This window comes from Bufo bufo, chromosome 7 (assembly GCF_905171765.1).
Source record: "Bufo bufo chromosome 7, aBufBuf1.1, whole genome shotgun sequence".
Taxonomy (NCBI): domain Eukaryota; kingdom Metazoa; phylum Chordata; class Amphibia; order Anura; family Bufonidae; genus Bufo; species Bufo bufo.
This window is the reverse complement of record NC_053395.1, coordinates 39,012,482-39,030,695: the sequence shown is the minus strand read 5'-3', so window position 1 is coordinate 39,030,695 and position 18,214 is coordinate 39,012,482. Positions and strand designations below refer to the sequence as shown.

The 18,214-nt window shown below is 46.6% G+C and overlaps 1 protein-coding gene across 1 annotated transcript in view; it reads left to right on the top strand.

The window, feature by feature from the left end:
* Positions 1–18,214, top strand: part of DNAAF5 (dynein axonemal assembly factor 5) — a 67,467-nt gene that overhangs the window by 9,718 nt on the left and 39,535 nt on the right. The window contains exons 4-5 of the mRNA XM_040440708.1: positions 934–1,052; positions 3,454–3,686. Of these exons, the coding sequence (XP_040296642.1) occupies positions 934–1,052; positions 3,454–3,686 (352 nt within the window). The remainder of the gene's footprint in view (positions 1–933; positions 1,053–3,453; positions 3,687–18,214) is intronic.

Sequence of the window (18,214 nt, the reverse complement as noted above, 5' to 3'; positions counted from 1 at the left end):
GGTATTTTTAATGATTACCATCCTCAGGATAGGTCATCAATATTAGATCAGCAAGGAAAGGAGTGTCCCACGGCGCAAAAACCACCCGGTGGGACACTCCTTTCCTTGCTGATCTACCGGCTTTCTGAGGGATTCCAGGCATCCCTGACCAGAAGTACTTGCATCCCGGGCTGCATACCATCTCGTTAACCCTGCATGTGCCTACACTAGAGTTGTGCCTACGTCTAGCACAACTTTACAAGGCGAGCCTCCATTTTTGGAGATACTATTCCTTTTTGCTTATCAGACGTTATTACCCTATGGTGCGCCATTTTTTGTTCTACAGCTGAACAAAGCCTGTTATAACCATCAATATTAGATTGGCAGGGGTCTTGCAGCCGCCAAACCCCCCCGCACCGCCGATCAGCTGTTTGAAGAGAAGGCACCGTGCCAGCTCTGCCATCTCTTCATTGTTTACCTGCTCGCCGTCGCATCTGCAGCGGTGAGCGGGTGTAATTACCCCCAATCCGTCCCATTCATTTCAATGGGACGGCTTATTCCTATACATTTCTATAGGAGCAATCCGTCCCATTGAAATGAATGGGACGAATTGGGTGTAATTGCACCTGCTCACCACTGCAGATGCGATGGCGAGCAGGTAAACAATGAAGAGCACGGCGCGCGCCTTCTCTTCAAACAGCTGATCGGCCGGGTGTCGGACCCCCGCCGATCTTATATTGATGACCTAGTCCAGTGACTGGAGACCCTGCAATCAGCACATTAATGGGAAAAAAAAGAGATTTCCTCATGTTCTCACATCTATATGTTCTCACATCTGTGCTAATTTTTTTTCCGCTTTGTGGAGTTTTCTAAACCCTACCGAACATTCTCGTTCGTTGTGATACATTTACCAAGAATACCTGTATTCACTGGTTCCATTTTCTATAAATTCAGACAAACTGCCCTGGATTATTGGCAGAAAATTGGTTTACAATGGGAAACCGAAAATGAAGATGATCTGAAAGATAAGATGGATTTCAGCACAGCGTTTCCTGCATTTTATCCGCCTGAAGGTAAGAGAAGAATAAATCACTGCTGCTTGATGGGGCTGTAGGGGACACCTATCCTTCATTGTTTGCCAGGCACATTGCTATACATTGGTTAGTGGTTGTGCCTGGTATTGGTGAATAGGACTGAGCTGCAGTACCAGCCACAGCCACTTAGAGGACCTGTCACCGCTCCTGACTTGCCTGTTTTAATAGCTTCATGCATTCCCCATGTAAAAACAATTCTGGAGCATCTATTCTTATGGCTCTATGTTGTGCCGTTCCTTTATTATTTCTACTAGAAGTTATGAATGAATTGCTATTAGTCTGCAGTAAGGGTACAGAGGGGCGGTAACCAGTTGGGGGTGTGTACCTGCACAAACTGAAAATGGCAGCACTGATTGGATAGAGTGAGTCTCTGCAGGTACACACCCCCCCAACTGGTTACCGCCCCTCTGTATCCTTACTGCAGACTGCTAGCAAGTCATTCATAACTTCTAGTAGAAATAATAAAGGAATGGCACAACATAGAGACATAAGAATAGATGCTCCAGAATTGTTTTTACATGGGGAATGCATGAAGCTATTAAAACAGGCAAGTCAGGAGAGGTGAAAGGTCCTCTTTAGGGCTCATGCACACGACAGTATTTTGCGTTCAGCATACTGGCCGTTTTTTGAGTTCAGTATGCGGTACATATACTGAACCATTCATTTCAATGGTTCAGAAAAAAAAAAAAATTAAGTGTCTCCATGTGCATTCAGTTTCAGTATTTCCATATTTCGGTACCGTGAAAAGATAGAACATGTCCTATTCTTCTCCGCAAATCACAGTGCTTGGCTCCATTCAAGTCAATGATCATGGTGGTGATGGGAGTTGACCATCCACAGATCTGAAGTAAATGGCCTATCGAAAGATAAACCATCGTATAAAAGTCCTGGCATATAGAACAAGGTATCATTTACCATTTAGGGCTCAGGCAACACGTCCGTGTTGCATCCGTGTTTTTTAGATAATTTTTTCGAATCCATTGTAACAATGCCTATTTTTGCCCGCAAAATGGATAAGAAAAGGACATGTTTTATCTTATTTGTGGGGCTACTGAAAGGCCATACGGATGCGGACAGCACACGGCGTGCTGTCCACATTTTTTTGCGGACCCAATGAAATGAATGGGTCCGCATCCTATCCGCAAAAACAACGAAATGGACACGGAAACCAAATAAGTTTGTGTGCTTGAGTTCTTATCCACACACAATGCATAGATGCGTGGAAACGACAGCAGCTTACAGATACTATAAGGATTTCTCAATCCCGCAGATGTTTGTGCAAAAGGATGTACTCGCCCGCTAGTAAGATGATCCCAACGTTACACTAAAACTTGGTGGTGACTTTGCGGTCTGCAGCCATTCTATATATATATATTCACCATATCGGTTACTGCAAATGTAATGTGAATTCAGCCAAAGAGAACAATTAGAGGACTCCTTTATCTTTGATATAAATGTTATACTGTATTGGGCATTGTTCATCACCTCAGTATTATTTATGCTCATTGTCCCTGATATATCACGCCTTAACCCCCATTATTTTGGCTTTAAAAAGTAGCGACTTTTTGGGCCCACTTGCGCAAAATTGTTGTGACTTTTAGCATTTTTACATTACTCAATACCATTTTGAAATATGGGGGTAAATTGGGCGTGGTTAGCTTTGTAAATAAGTTTCACTCCAGTTTTATCACTGAGACTTTAAAGGGGTTCTGCAGTTTGTTTATCCTCTGGATAGATCATCAGCATCTGATCGGCGGGGGTCCGGGACCCCTGCCGATCAGCTGTTTGAGAAGGCAGCGGCGCTCCGGGAGCGCCGCGGCCTTATCACTGTTTACTACGGGCCCAGTGACGTCACGACTAGTATCAACTAGTGTGGGCGTGGCTAAGCTCCATTCAAGTGAACAGAGCTTAGCCGCTCCCAGGCAAGTTGATACTAGTCGTGACGTCACCGGGCCAGCGGTAAAGAGTGAGAAGGCCGCGGCGCTCCTGGAGCGCCGCTGCCTTCTCAAACAGCTGATCGGCGGGGGTCTCGGGTGTCGGGCCCCCACCAATCAGATAAACAAACTGCAGAATTTTACTCCAGGAGGAGCAGGAGAACTGGAGGAGCTTTTCTAGAAGTGTTAGGTTTAAGGGTAAGACAAATTTATCAAACAACATGTGAATTTGATAAATGTGGCATACAGTACGCTTACCCCAAAATTGACTTCGAATATTCCCCTCATGATAAATTCCCCCCCATTGTGTGGTATAATGTGGCCCCATTTCATCATCCAGTTAGTCATGTTAATGTCTGATAAAAGGAATTTTACAGAATTTTAGACACCGGTTCTATACGTTTCATAACAGATATATTTTCGTTCTTGCTTTCTTTCCGTTTCAGTGCAGAGACCTTGCTTGGGATGTCGCGAGCTAATATTCAGAAATCTCTCGAAAATTCTCCCCGCAGTTAGCCGCGACATTACCGACTGGGTAGCTGGTACCCGGGTTAAAGCTGCGCAGCTCCTCGTGGTCTTGTTGCTTCATGCAGAAGATCATACTACTCAGCACATGGAGCTGCTTCTGAGCACCTTATACCGGTCGTGTCTGGACGAAGAGGAGAAGGTCATCCACAATGTGAGTTAGTAATCTGCGCTCGTTTACATTCAGTACATTCAGTTTGGAATTTGATGTGCAGATTCTGCATCTACAGTACATTTGGAAAGTTTTCAGACCCTTTCACTTTATCCCCATTTTGTCACGTTGTAGCCTTGTGCTAAAAAACACTAAATTGCAGTTTTCCACCATCGTTCTGGACTCAGTACCCCAAAATGAGAAAGTGAAAACCGAACGGTCAAAATTATTGCTAAATTATTGAAGAGGAAAAACTAAAATCTTGCATTGACAAAAGTATTCAGACCCTTTACTCAGGACTTGGCAGTGATTACAACCTCCAGTCTTCTAGGGTATGATGCCACAAGGTTGGCACACCTAGATTTGATGATTTTCTGCCATTCTTCTCTGCAGATCCTCTCAGGCGCTGTCAGGTTGGATGGGGACTGTCGTGGACAGCTATTTTCAGGTCTCCCTAGAGCAGGGATCTCAAACTGCGGCCCTCCAGCTGTTGCAAAACTACAACTCCCAGGTATCAGCCTACAGCAGGGCATTGTGGGAGTTGTAGTTTTGCAACAGCTGGAGGGCCGCAGTTTGAGATCCCTGCTCTAGGGAGACCTGAAAATAGCTGTCCACGACAGTCCCCATCCAACCTGACAGTGCCCTCTGTACTTGCCAAGCTTCTTTCTGGGCCCTGCACCCCCAACAATGCAGTGAGGACCCGGCTTCTACTGCGGCCTACTTCCGATCTGCTCACTGCAGATACTTCTCATCCGGCCGACATTTCAGCTCGGCCGAGGCTCCTTGTGGCAGCACCACTGTACGGGGGGTGTGGGGCAGAGTCCTGGGGAATCAGTTGGCGCTCCTTTTTTTCATTATCGCGGGCGGCCGACTCCATTATGGGGGCGGGGCATGAGTTCTCCCCGCTTCCCCCTCCTTCATCTGGCTTCCTGGCACGAATTCTTTGCGCTGGTTTCTCTGACTCTGCCCATCTCCTGCTCAGGAGGACCTCTGTGGACCCTGGCATCAGGTTTTCTCCGAACAGGCTGCAGTAAGAGACACAGGCTGGGTAAGATCTTTCACCTCCTTCCTACAGGGTCTAGCTTTACCCTCCTACCTTTCACCACAGGTACTCACTATGTCCGAACTCAGGCCCTAAAGCGGTCAGTCACTTTCATGCGACGTTTTGCATGTGCATGTGCTATTTGTCGCTCAAAATTCCCATCCGGTCAGTCGATCGCACTCTGCTCCACAGCCAAGGGGCTCTGACCCTGTCCCAGTCGCCCCCCTGCCCAGCCCAAGGTAGAGCCGGAATGGGTGCGCTCTCTGTCTAAGATGGTGCAGGATGTTTCCCAGTCCAACAGGGCCATTGTGGACATGCTGGGGCGTTTGGCTGAGTGGCCATCATCTGACCAGTCAGACTCTGGGGACCCCTCTGCTGCTCCCTATCGTGGCCGTCCTGCAAAACGGGCCAGACCACCCTCTCCTCGAAGAGCATCTGCGTCCCCCGTTTCATCCATCTCCCCACCACCTCCCAGGGAATCTTGCTCCGACGCGTCCTCATTAGAAGAGGAAACGTTATCAGACTCTGACTTTGTCTCACCGGAGGACCAGTCTTCCAAACTGTCCGCTATGGTAGACAATCTCATGGCAGCGGTTATAGAAACCTTACAGGTTGAGGACCCTGCGCCCTCATCTGCTAGTTCCGGTTTTTCCTTCAGGCGATCCCGTCACTCACCAAAGGTGTTCCCCAACCACCCGGAGTTTGATTCCTCCCTTTCAAAGGAATGGAACTTCCCTGACAGGCGTTTTGCTTTACTGAAACGTTTAGACGTCTTCTATCCCTTTCCAGAGGATTTGACAAAGAAGTGGTCGTCCTCTCCTATTGTTGACCCTCTGGTATCCCGCCTGACTAAGAATACCACCATGCCATCGCGGATGGGGCCTCCTTTTCTGACCCAAGGGATAAGAAATTGGAATATTTTGCCAAATCTTCTTTTGAAGCAGTTGGCACTGCCCTGCTCCCGGTTTTGCCTCGACATGGATTAGTAACGCTATGATTGAGTGGGCAAACAAGCTACGTTAGGGCCTTGCCTCTGGGGACTCCCCGGAGGAGCTTTCAGGTATTGCAGTGCAACTTTCCCACATCAGCTCTTACATCTGTGAGGCCTCTCTGGACGTGGCCAGGCTTGTGGCCCCCTCTTCAGCAATTTTGGTGGCTATTTGCCGTACCCTATGGCTATCTTGCTGGGTGGCAGATAACACTTCTAAACGGGCCTTGACGTCTCTTCCCTTTGCAGGTAGCAGACTTTTTGGCAAGCGTCTGGGTGAGATTATCTCTGATGCTACAGGGGGTAAAAGCATCCATTTGCCGCAGAGCAGGACGCACTTCAACAGGTCTAATAAGCGCAGACCTCTTTTTCGGCTTTTTCAGAGTTCCTCCAGCCCGAAGCGGCCAGCCGTCAAATCTGTCTCACAGCAGAAGCGCAAACCATCTTTCAAGCCTCACCCTCTCTGGCGTCCTCGTCAGCAGGGCTCCAAGCCCTATACCTCCAAGTCCTCCTCTGCATGACAGGTAGACTCTGGCTCCCCCCATTCGAGTGGGAGGTAGTCTTCATCTCTTCTAGCATTTCTGGATAGCTTCCATCTCAGAAGCTTGGGTGCGAGAAGTCATATCGGAGGGTTACAAACTGGAGTTCCGATCCCCGCCTCTGCCCTGTTTTTTTCGCTTGTCCCCCCTGACCTCTCCCTCCGCCTCCCATTCTGTCCCATGCTATACCTCAAAGCCCTCAACCAATTCCTTTGTCTCCGGTGCTTCCGGATGGAGTCATTGCATCCATGGACCCATGGATTCCTGTCCTCCATAGACATCAAAGACGCCTACCTTTATGTTCCCATCTACGTCGGTCACCAGAAATATCTTCGGTCCGCAGTGGGACCTTTTCATTACCAGTTTGTGGCCCTCCCATTCGGTCTTGCCACAGCTCCCAGAGTCTTTACCAAGATTCTGGCCTCAGTCATGGCTCTGCTTCATGCCAGGGGGATAGTGGCGATTCCATACTTGGACGATATCCTGATCAAGGGTCCGTCATTCCAGGCAACGGCGGACAGTCTGCGCATCGTCCGGGACACCCTGGAATGCTTCAGATGGGTTCTGAACCTATCAAAGTAATGTCTTCATCCATCTCAGCAACTGATGTTTCTGGGCATGCTTTTCGACACTGTTCGGGCCAAGATATTCTTGCCCCCGGACAAACTCTCCACTCTCCGTCGTCAGATCCTCTCCTTGGGAAGAGGCTCAGGCCGCAACATTCGCCAGTGCATGAGGGCTCTGGGCCACATGGTCTCTTCCTTCGAAGCAGTGCCCTATGCTCAGTTCCATAACAGGGCTCTTCAGCGGTGCATTCTGACCATTTGGGACCATTCCCCTGGATCGACTCATCCGTCTCCCTGCACCTACGCACCGAGACCTTCGCTGGTGGTTGATGTCTCAGATGCTGACGTCGGGCTGTTCCTTCCTTCCCCTCTGCTGGATAGTGTTGACGACGGATGCCAGTCTCCGGGGCTGGGGGTGACTTCTGGACAATCTCTCGGTCCAGGGCTCCTGGTCCCGCGGGGAACACCAACTTCCGATCAATATCCTAGAATTGCAGCCGATTCGTTTCTCTCTGGTTCATTGGACGTACAGTCTCCGGGGGCATCCAGTTTGGGTTCAATCCGACAACTCCACAGCAGTCGCATATCTAAACCACCAGGGTGGCACCCGGAGCCCTGCAGCCATGTCAGAAGCAGCGCTTATCCTCTCTTGGGCAGAGAGCCATGTCCCAGCTCTGTCGGTAGTTCATATCCCCGGCGTTGACAACTGGATCGACGACTTTCTCACCCGAGAGAGACTTGATCCTGGCGAATGGGCTCTGCATCCACAGGTCTTTCTCACGATCTGCGAGCGATGGGGTTGGCCGGATGTGGATCTCATGGCCTCCTGCTTCAACCGCAAGGTATAGACCCTCGTGGCGAGGTCCAAGGATCCTCTGGCTCGGGCGTCGGATGCCCTTGTGATCCCATGGACGCAGTTCACGTTTCCTTACGTGTGCTCCCTCCTCTTCCGCTCATTCTGCGTCTTCTCTGAAAAATCAGGTCCGAAGGTCTGCCCATCATTCTCGTGGCCCCGGACTGGCCACGCAGAGTATGGCACGCATCCATAGTCTCCCTCTTCGCCGACGAACCATGGCCTCTTCCCCTTCGGGAGGACCTCTTGCCGCAGGGACCGATCTTTCACCCGAATTTAGGGTCTCTACATTTAACGGCATGGCTGTTGAAGCCGCCGTACTAAGGGCTCGGGGTTTCTCGGATGCGGTTGTCCAGGCCATGATTCGTGCTAGGAAACCATCGTCCTCCCGGATCTTTTACCGGACCTGAAAGTCCTACTTCAGTTGGTGTCTCCCATTCGGTTTCTCGTTGCCTCGACTCTTGTCTTTCCTGCAGTCGGGCATGGACTTGGGGCTGGCTCTCAGTTCCCTCAAAGGGCAAGTTTCGTCCCTTTCCATTCTTTTTCAACGAAACTTGGCTTTGCTTTTTGCGGTTCAGACCTTTCTGAGGGGGATGGCGCACGCTGCGCCACCTTGCCGTCCTCCGTTGAATCCGTGGGACCTTAATCTGGTGCTCATCACTCTCCAGTCCTCTCCGTTTGAGCCTTTGCTTCCTGTCCTACAAGGTGGCCTTTTTGGTGGCAATCACTTCCGTCCGTACGGTGTCTGAGCTAGTGGCTCTTTCCTGTCTGTCCCCCTTCCTTATCCTCCACCAGGATAAAGTAGTTCTTCACCCTGTCCAGTCCTTCCTTCCGAGGGTTGTGTCTGCATTCCATCTCAATAAAGGGATCATTCTCCCTTCCTTTTGTCCTGCCCCGTCTCATCCTCATGAGCAGTCTCTCCACACTCTGGATTTGGTTCGGGCCATTCGCATCTGTCTGTCTCAGATGTCCTCTTTCCGACGGATGGATTCTCTAGTCGTCATTCCAGAGGGACCGAGACGAGGGCTGGCTGCGTCCAAGGTTTCCATTTCCCGATGCATTAATTTGGCCATTGTGGAAGGGCACCGCATCAGTGACTGGACTCCACCCTTCCGGGTTACTGCTTATTCTGCTCGGGCAATGGGGGCCTCTTGGGCAGTACATCATGGGGCTTAGGCCCTTCAGGTGTGCAAGGCGGCTACCTGGTCGTCTTTGCTCACCTTTTCCAAATTTTACAGAGTGCACACTTTTGCATCTTCTGACGCTTCTCTGGGGCGTAGAATTTTGCAGACAGCGGTTCTCTGATTGGCCGGATAGCTTCTTAGTTTATGACCCATCCCTGGGACTGCTCTGTAACGTCGCAAGGTCAAGCCTGTGTCCCCCAATGATACGGATCAGAAAACTAGATTTTTGTACTTGCCGTAAAATCTGTTTCTCTTCTGTTCATTGGGACACAGCTCCCACCCATTCTCTCTGGTTACGGGCCTTGTTGTGGCCTTCGTGGTTCTGGGTTTGTACATTGTTTGGTTTTCCTGTTTTTCTTTTAGCTTTCGCGCAAACTGTTTTAGCTTAGTCCCTGTCTTTTACTGGGGAGAGGCTTCTTTCTGGCCACTCTGCCATAAAGCCCAGATTGGTGGAGTGCTGCAATGATGGTTGACCTTCGGAAAGTTTCTCCCATGTGCACACAGGATCTCTGGAGCTCAGCCAGAGTGACCATTGGGTTCCTAGTCACCTGTCTTATATAGACAGGGCTGATTCTTCACAAATCATGTCCAGCCAATTGAATTTACAACCGGTGACTCCAATCCACATGTAGAAACATCTCAGAGATAATCAAGAGAAATGAATGGCCCTCAGAGCTAAGTTTCAAGTGTCATAGCAAAGGGTCTGAATACTTATGTCCATGCAAAATTTAAGTTTTTCCTTTTTTAATACATTTCTAAAATTTATTTTTTCACTTTCTCCTTAAGGGGGGTATTGAGTGCTGATAGATTTGGGATGAAACTTGGGTGAAAGGGTCTGAAGACTGTCCAAATGCTTTGTAAAATATGCCTAAAAAATACAATGGAGTTCTAGTACACGGGGTTTACATTTTAGGGCATGCTGCAAAGTTTCTAAAGGCCATGGATTTGCGTTAGATTTTAGCCTTTGTCATATGAAGTCTGTATTGAAAAAATCTGAACATAGCGTAACATTAGCAGATCTAATGCTCCTGTCCAAACAGGCAATCCAACCTTAGAGGAATTGTTCAAAAGTAGTGTTAAGCGAACTTGCGATTTGCAAGTTCGGCGTTCGGATTATCTAAGAGTCCTGTTATGAATTCCGCTACCACGGACCATAACGGAATTGTGTGACCGCATGCTCCACGGAAGCCTATAATAGGTATTCCATATTGCATTCCGTCAGAATAGAAGTCTACTCTGGCCATAGACCTCTATTATGACGGAAGGCATTATGGAATACCTCTTATAGGCTTCCGTGGTGCATTCCATCATACAATTCCGTTCTAGTCCGTCGTAACGGAATCCATTACAGAATTCTTAGATAACCGAAATCGCAAGTTCGCTCAACACTGTTAAAAAGAAGGGAAAAGTGTGGCAAATGCTAATTGCAGCCAATTATCTTGTTGCTTAAATTTTCCAAACTGCGCCTGAAAGAAGTGAGTGATTGAACAGTTGCTAAAACTCCAGACCCCTAAATGAATCGGACACAAGACCCCGGATTCGGTCTCAAGGTTAAGGGCTCTTGCACATCAGCGTTGGCTGTCTGCAAATTGTGGATGCGCAAAACACTGATACTGGCCGCGTGCATTACTCCTTTTGCGGAACGGAACGTCCGGCCCTTAATAGAACAGTCCTATCCTTGTCCATAACTCGGGCAAGAATAGGACATGTTCTATAATGTTACGGATGTGTGGATGCGGACAGCACATGGAGTGATATCTGCATCTTTTGCCGCCCCATTGAGGTGAATGCGTCCGCATCCGACCCAAACCACGGTTGTGTGCATGAGCCCTAATTTACACTCCAGACCAGAACCCAAAATTTATTCGCTCCTGATTAGATAAAAAACCCAAAACATGCAGTTACTCTCCTCACTGCAGGCGTCTCTTGTTTTCTGGGTCCCACACACGGGTCTCAATACCAGCCAGCACTGCGCACAATTTTGTAACACTGATCACTGACAGGACCTTGTGTATTGGGCCCTGAAGGTCCTGATGCAGCAGGGCCCCCAGGATTTTGGGCTGTGACCGATGCATATCTTCTAGTTAGCCACTGGTATCAATTTCTTACATTACAGATGGATACTCGGATTGTGTTTGCCGGGGTCCATTCACACGTCCGCAATTCTGTTCCGCATTTTGCAGAACGGAATTGCGGACCCATTCATTTCTATGGGGCAGCAGGATGTGCTGCCCGGATCCGGAAATGCGGACCCGCACTTCCGGGTCCGCAATTCTGTTCCCGAAAAAAATAGAACATGTCCTATTCTTGTCCGCATAGTCTATTATAGTGCCAGCGATGTGCGGTCCACAGAATGCAGAACGCACATTGGCGGTGTCCGTGTTTTATGGATCTGCAAAACACACAAGGATGTGTGAATGGACCCTTAACCTCTTACGGACACAGGGCGTACAGGTACGCCCTGATGTCCTAGTCCTTAAGGACACAGGGCGTACATGTACGCCCTGTGCATTTACGATCACCGGCGGGCGGTGATCGGAACAGAGTGCCTGCTGAAATCATTCAGTAGGCACTCTGTGACAATGCCGACGGGGGTCCTGTGAGCCCCCCGTATCGGCGATCGCAGCAAACCGCAGGTCAATTCAGACCTGCGGTTTGCTGCGTTTCCTCGTCATTCGGGTCTCTGGTGACCCGATAACCCGGAATAGGATGGTGATCGGTGGTGTGATAATACACCACCAATCACCATCCTTAGATCCTGAGAGGTGGCGGTGACATCACCTCTCAGGATCGCATCCTATTGGCTGGACGGGTGGGCGGGGGTTAACTTCCCCGAGCTCTGCTCTCCTCCTCCACACTGCTTCCGTGGAGCCAGGAGAGAGGAGCCCGTCCGTCCACCTCTGAGCCCAGCACCCCCACGTGAGCCACCATAGTGCCATCTGGCACTCAAAAGGTATTAGGGACAGGTTTAGGGAAAGGTTAGATTAGGCAGGGAGGCTGAGGGATAGTTTAGGGAAAACAAAAAGTTTTTGTTTTTTTGGGCTTCACCCTGATCGGGTGTCTGGGGTCCACAGCACACTCGGCTGTCCGACCCTAGACCCCCCAGGGGTGCTGCAGCTTTTTTGGGGCGCAAGCGCTTTATTTTTATTTTTTTAAAAAATTTTGGGGCGTGCGCTGACTGTGGCTGGCACTCTTAGCGTCCGGCCACTGTTAGCGCGTCGCCCACCCCACCGCTGATCAGCTTCGGACCGCTGATCAGCGAGTTTTAATATTATTATTATTATTATTATTATTATTATTATTATTTTTTATTTTTTTTTGGGGGCTTTCATTTTTTTTTTATTAAGTAAAAAAAAAAAATTCTGTTAGGTTTAGGCTGGGTTAGGGTAGGGTATAAATGAACGTGAACACCCGTACCCCCACACACATGCACACTAAATAAAGTTTTACACACGAACACACACACTCCCCTATGGCCCGCCGGACTTTCTCGGCCGAGGAGGCATATGCCCTGCTTTCCTCCGACTTAGAGAGCCCCAGTGAGGATGAGGATGACCCCACTTTCCTCTTTTCATCCGCGTCCTCCTCATCATCTAGTTTTGCGTCCCACCAGATAAGTCCACCTGAGCCCACCTGAGGAACACCATATGGTTTCTGGAAGGCAGATTTTGCTGGACTGGTTTATTCACACCATGTCCCATTTGAAGCCTCCCTGATCCACCCCTAGAGTAGAAACTCCAAAAAAGTGACCCCATTTTGGAAACTACACCCCTCAAGGTATTCAAAACTGATTTTACAAACTTTGTTAACCCTTTAGATGTTCCACAAGAGATATTTGCAAATGGAGATGAAATTTCAGAATTTCTATTTTTTGTTACCTTGCCTCACAAAAATGTAATATAGAGTAACCAAAAATCATATGTACCCTAAAAATAGTCCCAACAAAACTGCCACCTTATCCCGTAGTTTCCAAAATGGGGTCACTTTTTTTGAGTTTCTACTCTAGAGGTGCATCAGGGGGGGCTTCAAATGGGACATGGTGAAAATAAACCAGTCCAGCAAAAACTGCCTTCCAGAAACCATATGGTGTTCCTTTCCTTCTGCGACCTGCCGTGTGCCCGTACAGTAGTTTACAACCACATATGGGATGTTTCTATAAACTACAGAATCAGGGCAATAAATATTGAGTTTTGTTTGGCTGTTAACCCTTGCTTTGTTACTGGACAAAATGGATTAAAATGGAAAATTTGCCCAAAAATTGAAATTCTGAAATTTCATCTCCATTTGCCAATAACTCTTGTGGAACACCTAAAGGGTTAACAAAGTTTGTAAAATCAGTTTTGAATACCTTGAGGGGTGTAGTTTGTGAGGCTTACATAATAGAAACCACCCAAAAATGACCCCAATTTACAAAGTGACTTCAGACCTGAACTGGTCCTTTAACCTCCTCCCGACCGCCTAACGCAGGGAGATTTCCTGTGAACGCGCGCACACAGGAGCGCGCGTTCACAGGATCGGAAGGTAAACGAGCTGATCTACAGCCTGCCAGCGGCGATCATTCGCTGGCAGGCTGTAGATGCGATTTTTTTAGATTTTTTTAACCCCTGAAGGCTCCATTCAGACGTCCGTATGTGTTTTGCGGATCCGCAAAACACGGACACCGGCAATGTGCTTTCCGCATTTTGCGGATCCGCACATTGCCAGAACTATATAGAAAATGCCTTTTCTTGTTCGCAATTGCGGACAAGAATAGGACATGTTCTATAGGCTCTACAAAAAACGCAGTGTTCGCCCGATCAGGCGTGATCTTGTGCGCACACTTGCGTTCAGTCCGACCCACCGCAGTGACAGAATTAATTTTTTTCTGATCACTGCAAAAACACCGTAAAATCGCTGCGGCGCTATAAAGATCACTTTTGAGAGGCATGGCGAGTTCATAGAATATTTTTTTTTTTTTGGCACAAGTTAGCGGAAATTTATTTATTTATTTTTTTTCTTACAAAGTCTCATTCCACTAAGGCTACTTTCACATTTGCGTTTGGAGCGGATCCGTCTGGTATCTGCACAGACGGATCCTCTCCTATAATGCAAACGATGGTATCCGTTCAGAACGGATCCGTCTGCTTTATTTTTCAGAAAAAAAACTAAGTCTGAGGCTGGTTTCACACGGGCGTTGCGGAAAAATGTGCGGGTGCGTTGCGGGAACACCCGTGATTTTTCCGCGCGAGTGCAAAACATTGTAATGCGTTTTGCACTCGCGTGAGAAAAATCATGCGTGTTTGGTACCCGAACTTCTTCACAGAAGTTCGGGCTTGGGATCGGTGTTCTGTAAATAGTATTATTTTCCCTTATAACATGGTTATAAGGGAAAATAATAGCATTCTGAATACAGAATGCATAGTAAAACAGCACTGGATGGGTTAAAAAAAAATCATTTAACTCACCTTAATCCATTTGCTCGCGTAGCCGACATCTCCGTTTGTCTCTTTTACTGTATAGGACCTGTGGTGAGCATTAACTATAGTTCAAGGACCTGGGATGACGTCACTCTGGTCATCACATGGTACGTCACATGATCTTTTACCATGGTGATTCACCATGGTAAAAGATCATCTGACGTACCATGTGATGACCGGAGTGACGTCATCCCAGGTCCTTGAACTATAGTTAATGCTCACCACAGGTCCTATACAGTAAAAGAGACAAACGGAGATGCCGGCTACGCGAGCAAATGGATTAAGGTGAGTTAAATGATTTTTATTTTTTTTTTTAACCCCTCCAGTGCTGTTTTACTATGCATTCTGTATTCAGAATGCTATTATTTTCCCTTATAACCATGTTATAAGGGAAAATAATAATGATCGGGGCTCCATCCCGATCGTCTCCTAGCAACCGTGCGTGAAAATCGCACCGCATCCGCACTTGCTTGCGGATGCTTGCGATTTTCACGCAACCCCATTCACTTCTATAAGGCCTGCGTTGCGTGAAAAACGCAGAATATAGAACATGCTGTGATTTTCACGCAACGCATAAGTGATGCGTGAAAATCACCGCTCATCTGAACAGCCCCATAGAAATGAATGGATCAGGATTCAGTGCGGGTGCAATGCGTTCCCCTCCCGCATTGCACCCGCGCGGAAAACTCGCCCGTGTGAAAGGGGCCTGAAAGTTAGTCAGACGGATCCGTCCTGACTTTGCATTGAAAGTCAATGGGGGACGGATCCGTTTGAAATTGCACCATATTGTGTCAACTTCAAACGGATCCGTCCCCATTGACTTACATTGTAAGTCTGGACGGATCCGTTTGGCTCCGCACGGCCAGGCGGACACCAAAATGCTGCAAGTTGAGTTCGGGTGTCCGCCTGCTGAGCGGAACGGAGGCCAAACGGTGCCATACTGATGCATTCTGAGCGGATCTGCATCCACTCAGAATGCATTGGGGCTGTACGGATCCGTTCGGGGCCGCTTGTGAGAGCCTTCAAACGGAACTCACAAGCGGAACCCCGAACGCAAATGTGAAAGTAGCCTAACTTCTGACAAAAAATAAAATCTCACATGAACTCACCATACCCCTCACGGAATCCAAATGCGTAAAAATTTAGACATTTATATTCCAGGCTTCTTCTCACACTTTAGGGCCCCTAAAATGCCAAGGCAGTATAAATACCCCACATGTGACCCCATTTTGGAAAGAAGACACCCCAAGGTATTTCGTGAGGGGTATGGCAAGTTCATATAAAATTTAATTTTTTTGTCACAAGTTAGTGGAATATGAGACTTTGTAAAAGAAGAAAAAAAAAAAAAAAAAAAAAAAACATTTTCCGCTAACTTGTGCCAAAAAAATTATATTCTAGGAACTTGCCATGCCCCTCACGGAATACCTTGGGGTGTTTTATTTCCAAAATGGGGTCACTTGTGGGGTATTTATACTGCCCTGGCATTTTACGGGACCTAAAGCGTGAGAAGTAGTTTGGAATCCAAATGCGTAAAAAATGCCCTGTGAAATACTAAAAGTACTCATTGGAATTTGGGCCCCTTTGCACACCTAGGCTGCAAAAAAGTGTCACACATGTGGTATCGCCGTACTCAGGAGAAGTAGGGCAATGTGTTTTGGGGTGTATTTTTACATATACCCATGCTGGGTGAGAGAAATATCTCTGTAAATGACAACTTTTAAAAAAATGTTATACAAAGTTGTCAATTTACAGAGATATTTCTCTCACCCAGCATGGGTATATGTAAAGATACACCCCAAAACACATTGCCCAACTTCTCCTGAGTATGGAGATACCACATGTGTGACACTTTTTTGCATCCTAAGTGCGTAAAGGGGCGGAAAGTCCAACGAGTACCTTTAGGCTTTACAGGGTTGCTCCCAATTTAGCCCCGCCCAAAATGCCAGAACAGTAAACACACCCCACAAATGACCCCATTTCGGAAAGTAGACACCCCAAGGTATTCGCTGAGGGGCACATTGAGTCCATGAAAGATTGAACTTTTTGTCACAAGTTAGCGGAAAGGGAGACTTTGTGAGAAAAAAAATAAATAATCAATTTCCGCTAACTTGTGCCAAAAAAAAAAAAACGTCTATGAACTCGCCATGCCCCTCACGGAATACCTTGCTTGGGGTGTCTTCTTTCCAAAATGGGGTCACATGTGGGGTATTTATACTGCCCTGGCATTTTAGGGGCCCTAAAGCGTGAGAAGAAGTCTGGAATCCAAATGCCTAAAAATGCCCTCCTAAAAGGTACTCATTGGAATTTGGGCCCCTTTGCGCATCTTGGCTGCAAAAAAGTGTCACACGTGGTAGCGACGTACTCAGGAGAAGTAGGGCAATGTGTTTTGGGGTGTCTTTTTACATATACCCATGCTGGGTGAGAGAAATATCTCTGTAAAATGACAACTTTGTATAAAAAAATGGGAAAAGTTTGTCTTTTACAGAGATTTCTCACCCAGCATGGGTATATGTAAAAAGACACCCCAAAACACATTGCCCTACTTCTTCTGAGTACGGCGATACCACATGTGTGACACTTTTTTGCCGCCTAGGTGCACAAAGGGGCCCAAATTCTAAAGAGCACCTTTAGGATTTCACAGGGCATTTTTACGCATTTGGATTCCAAACTACTTCTCACGCTTTAGGTCCCCTAAAATGCAAGGGCAATATAAATACCACACAAGTGACCCCATTTTAGAAAGAAGACACCCCAAGGTATTCCGTGAGGGGTATGGTGAGTTCATGTAAAATTTAATTTTTTTGTCACAAGTTAGTGGAATATGAGACTTTGTAAGAAAAAAATAAATAAAAAAATATAATTTTCCGCTAACTTGTGCCAAAAAATAAAAACTTCTATGAACTCACGATGCCCATCAGTGAATACCTTAGGGTGTCTACTTTCCGAAATGGGGTCATTTGTAGGGTGTTTCTACTGTCTGGGCATTGTAGAACCTCAGGAAACATGACAGGTGCTCAGAAAGTCAAAGTGCGTAAATTCACATTTTTGCACTATAGTTTGTAAACGCTATAACTTTTACCCAAACCAATAAATATACACTTATTGCATTTTTTTTTAATCAAAGACATGTAGAACAATAAATTTAGAGAAAAATTTATATAGAAATGTAGTTATATTTGAAAAATTTTACAACAGAAAGTAAAAAATGTCAATTTCGATTAATATCAAAAAAAGTAAAAATGTCAGCAGCAATGAAATACCACCAAATGAAAGCTCTATTAGTGAGAAGAAAAGGAGGTAAAATTAATTTGGGTGGTAAGTTGTATGACCGAGCAATAAACCGTGAAAGTAGTGTAGTGCAGAATTGTAAAAAGTGGTCTGGTCATTAAGGGGGTTTAAGCTAGGGGAGCTGAGGTGGTTAAAAAGTGGGTTTTGGAAAATTTCTGAAAAATGTCAAGATTTGCTTCTAAACTTCTAAGCCTTGTAACGTCCCCAAAAAATAAAATGGCATTCATAAAATTCTCCAATCATGAAGTAGGCATATGGGGAATGTAAATTAATAACTATTTTTGGAAGTATTCCTATGTATTATAGAAGTAGAGAAATTGAAACTTGGAAATTTGCAAATTTTTTCAAATTTTTGTAAATTTGGTATTTTTTTATAAATGAAAAAAATGAATTTTTTTGACTCCATTTTACCAGTGTCGTGAAGTACAATATGTGACAAAAAAAAAATCTCAGAACGGCCTGGATAAGTAAAAGTGTTTTAAAGTTATTCACACATAAAGTGACACTGGTCAGATTTGGAAAAAATGGCCTGGTGAAAATGAGCCCGGTCCTTAAAGGGATTCTGTCACCAGGTTTGACCTCTGTCATCTAAACATATGCTGATGTTCAGGGCGT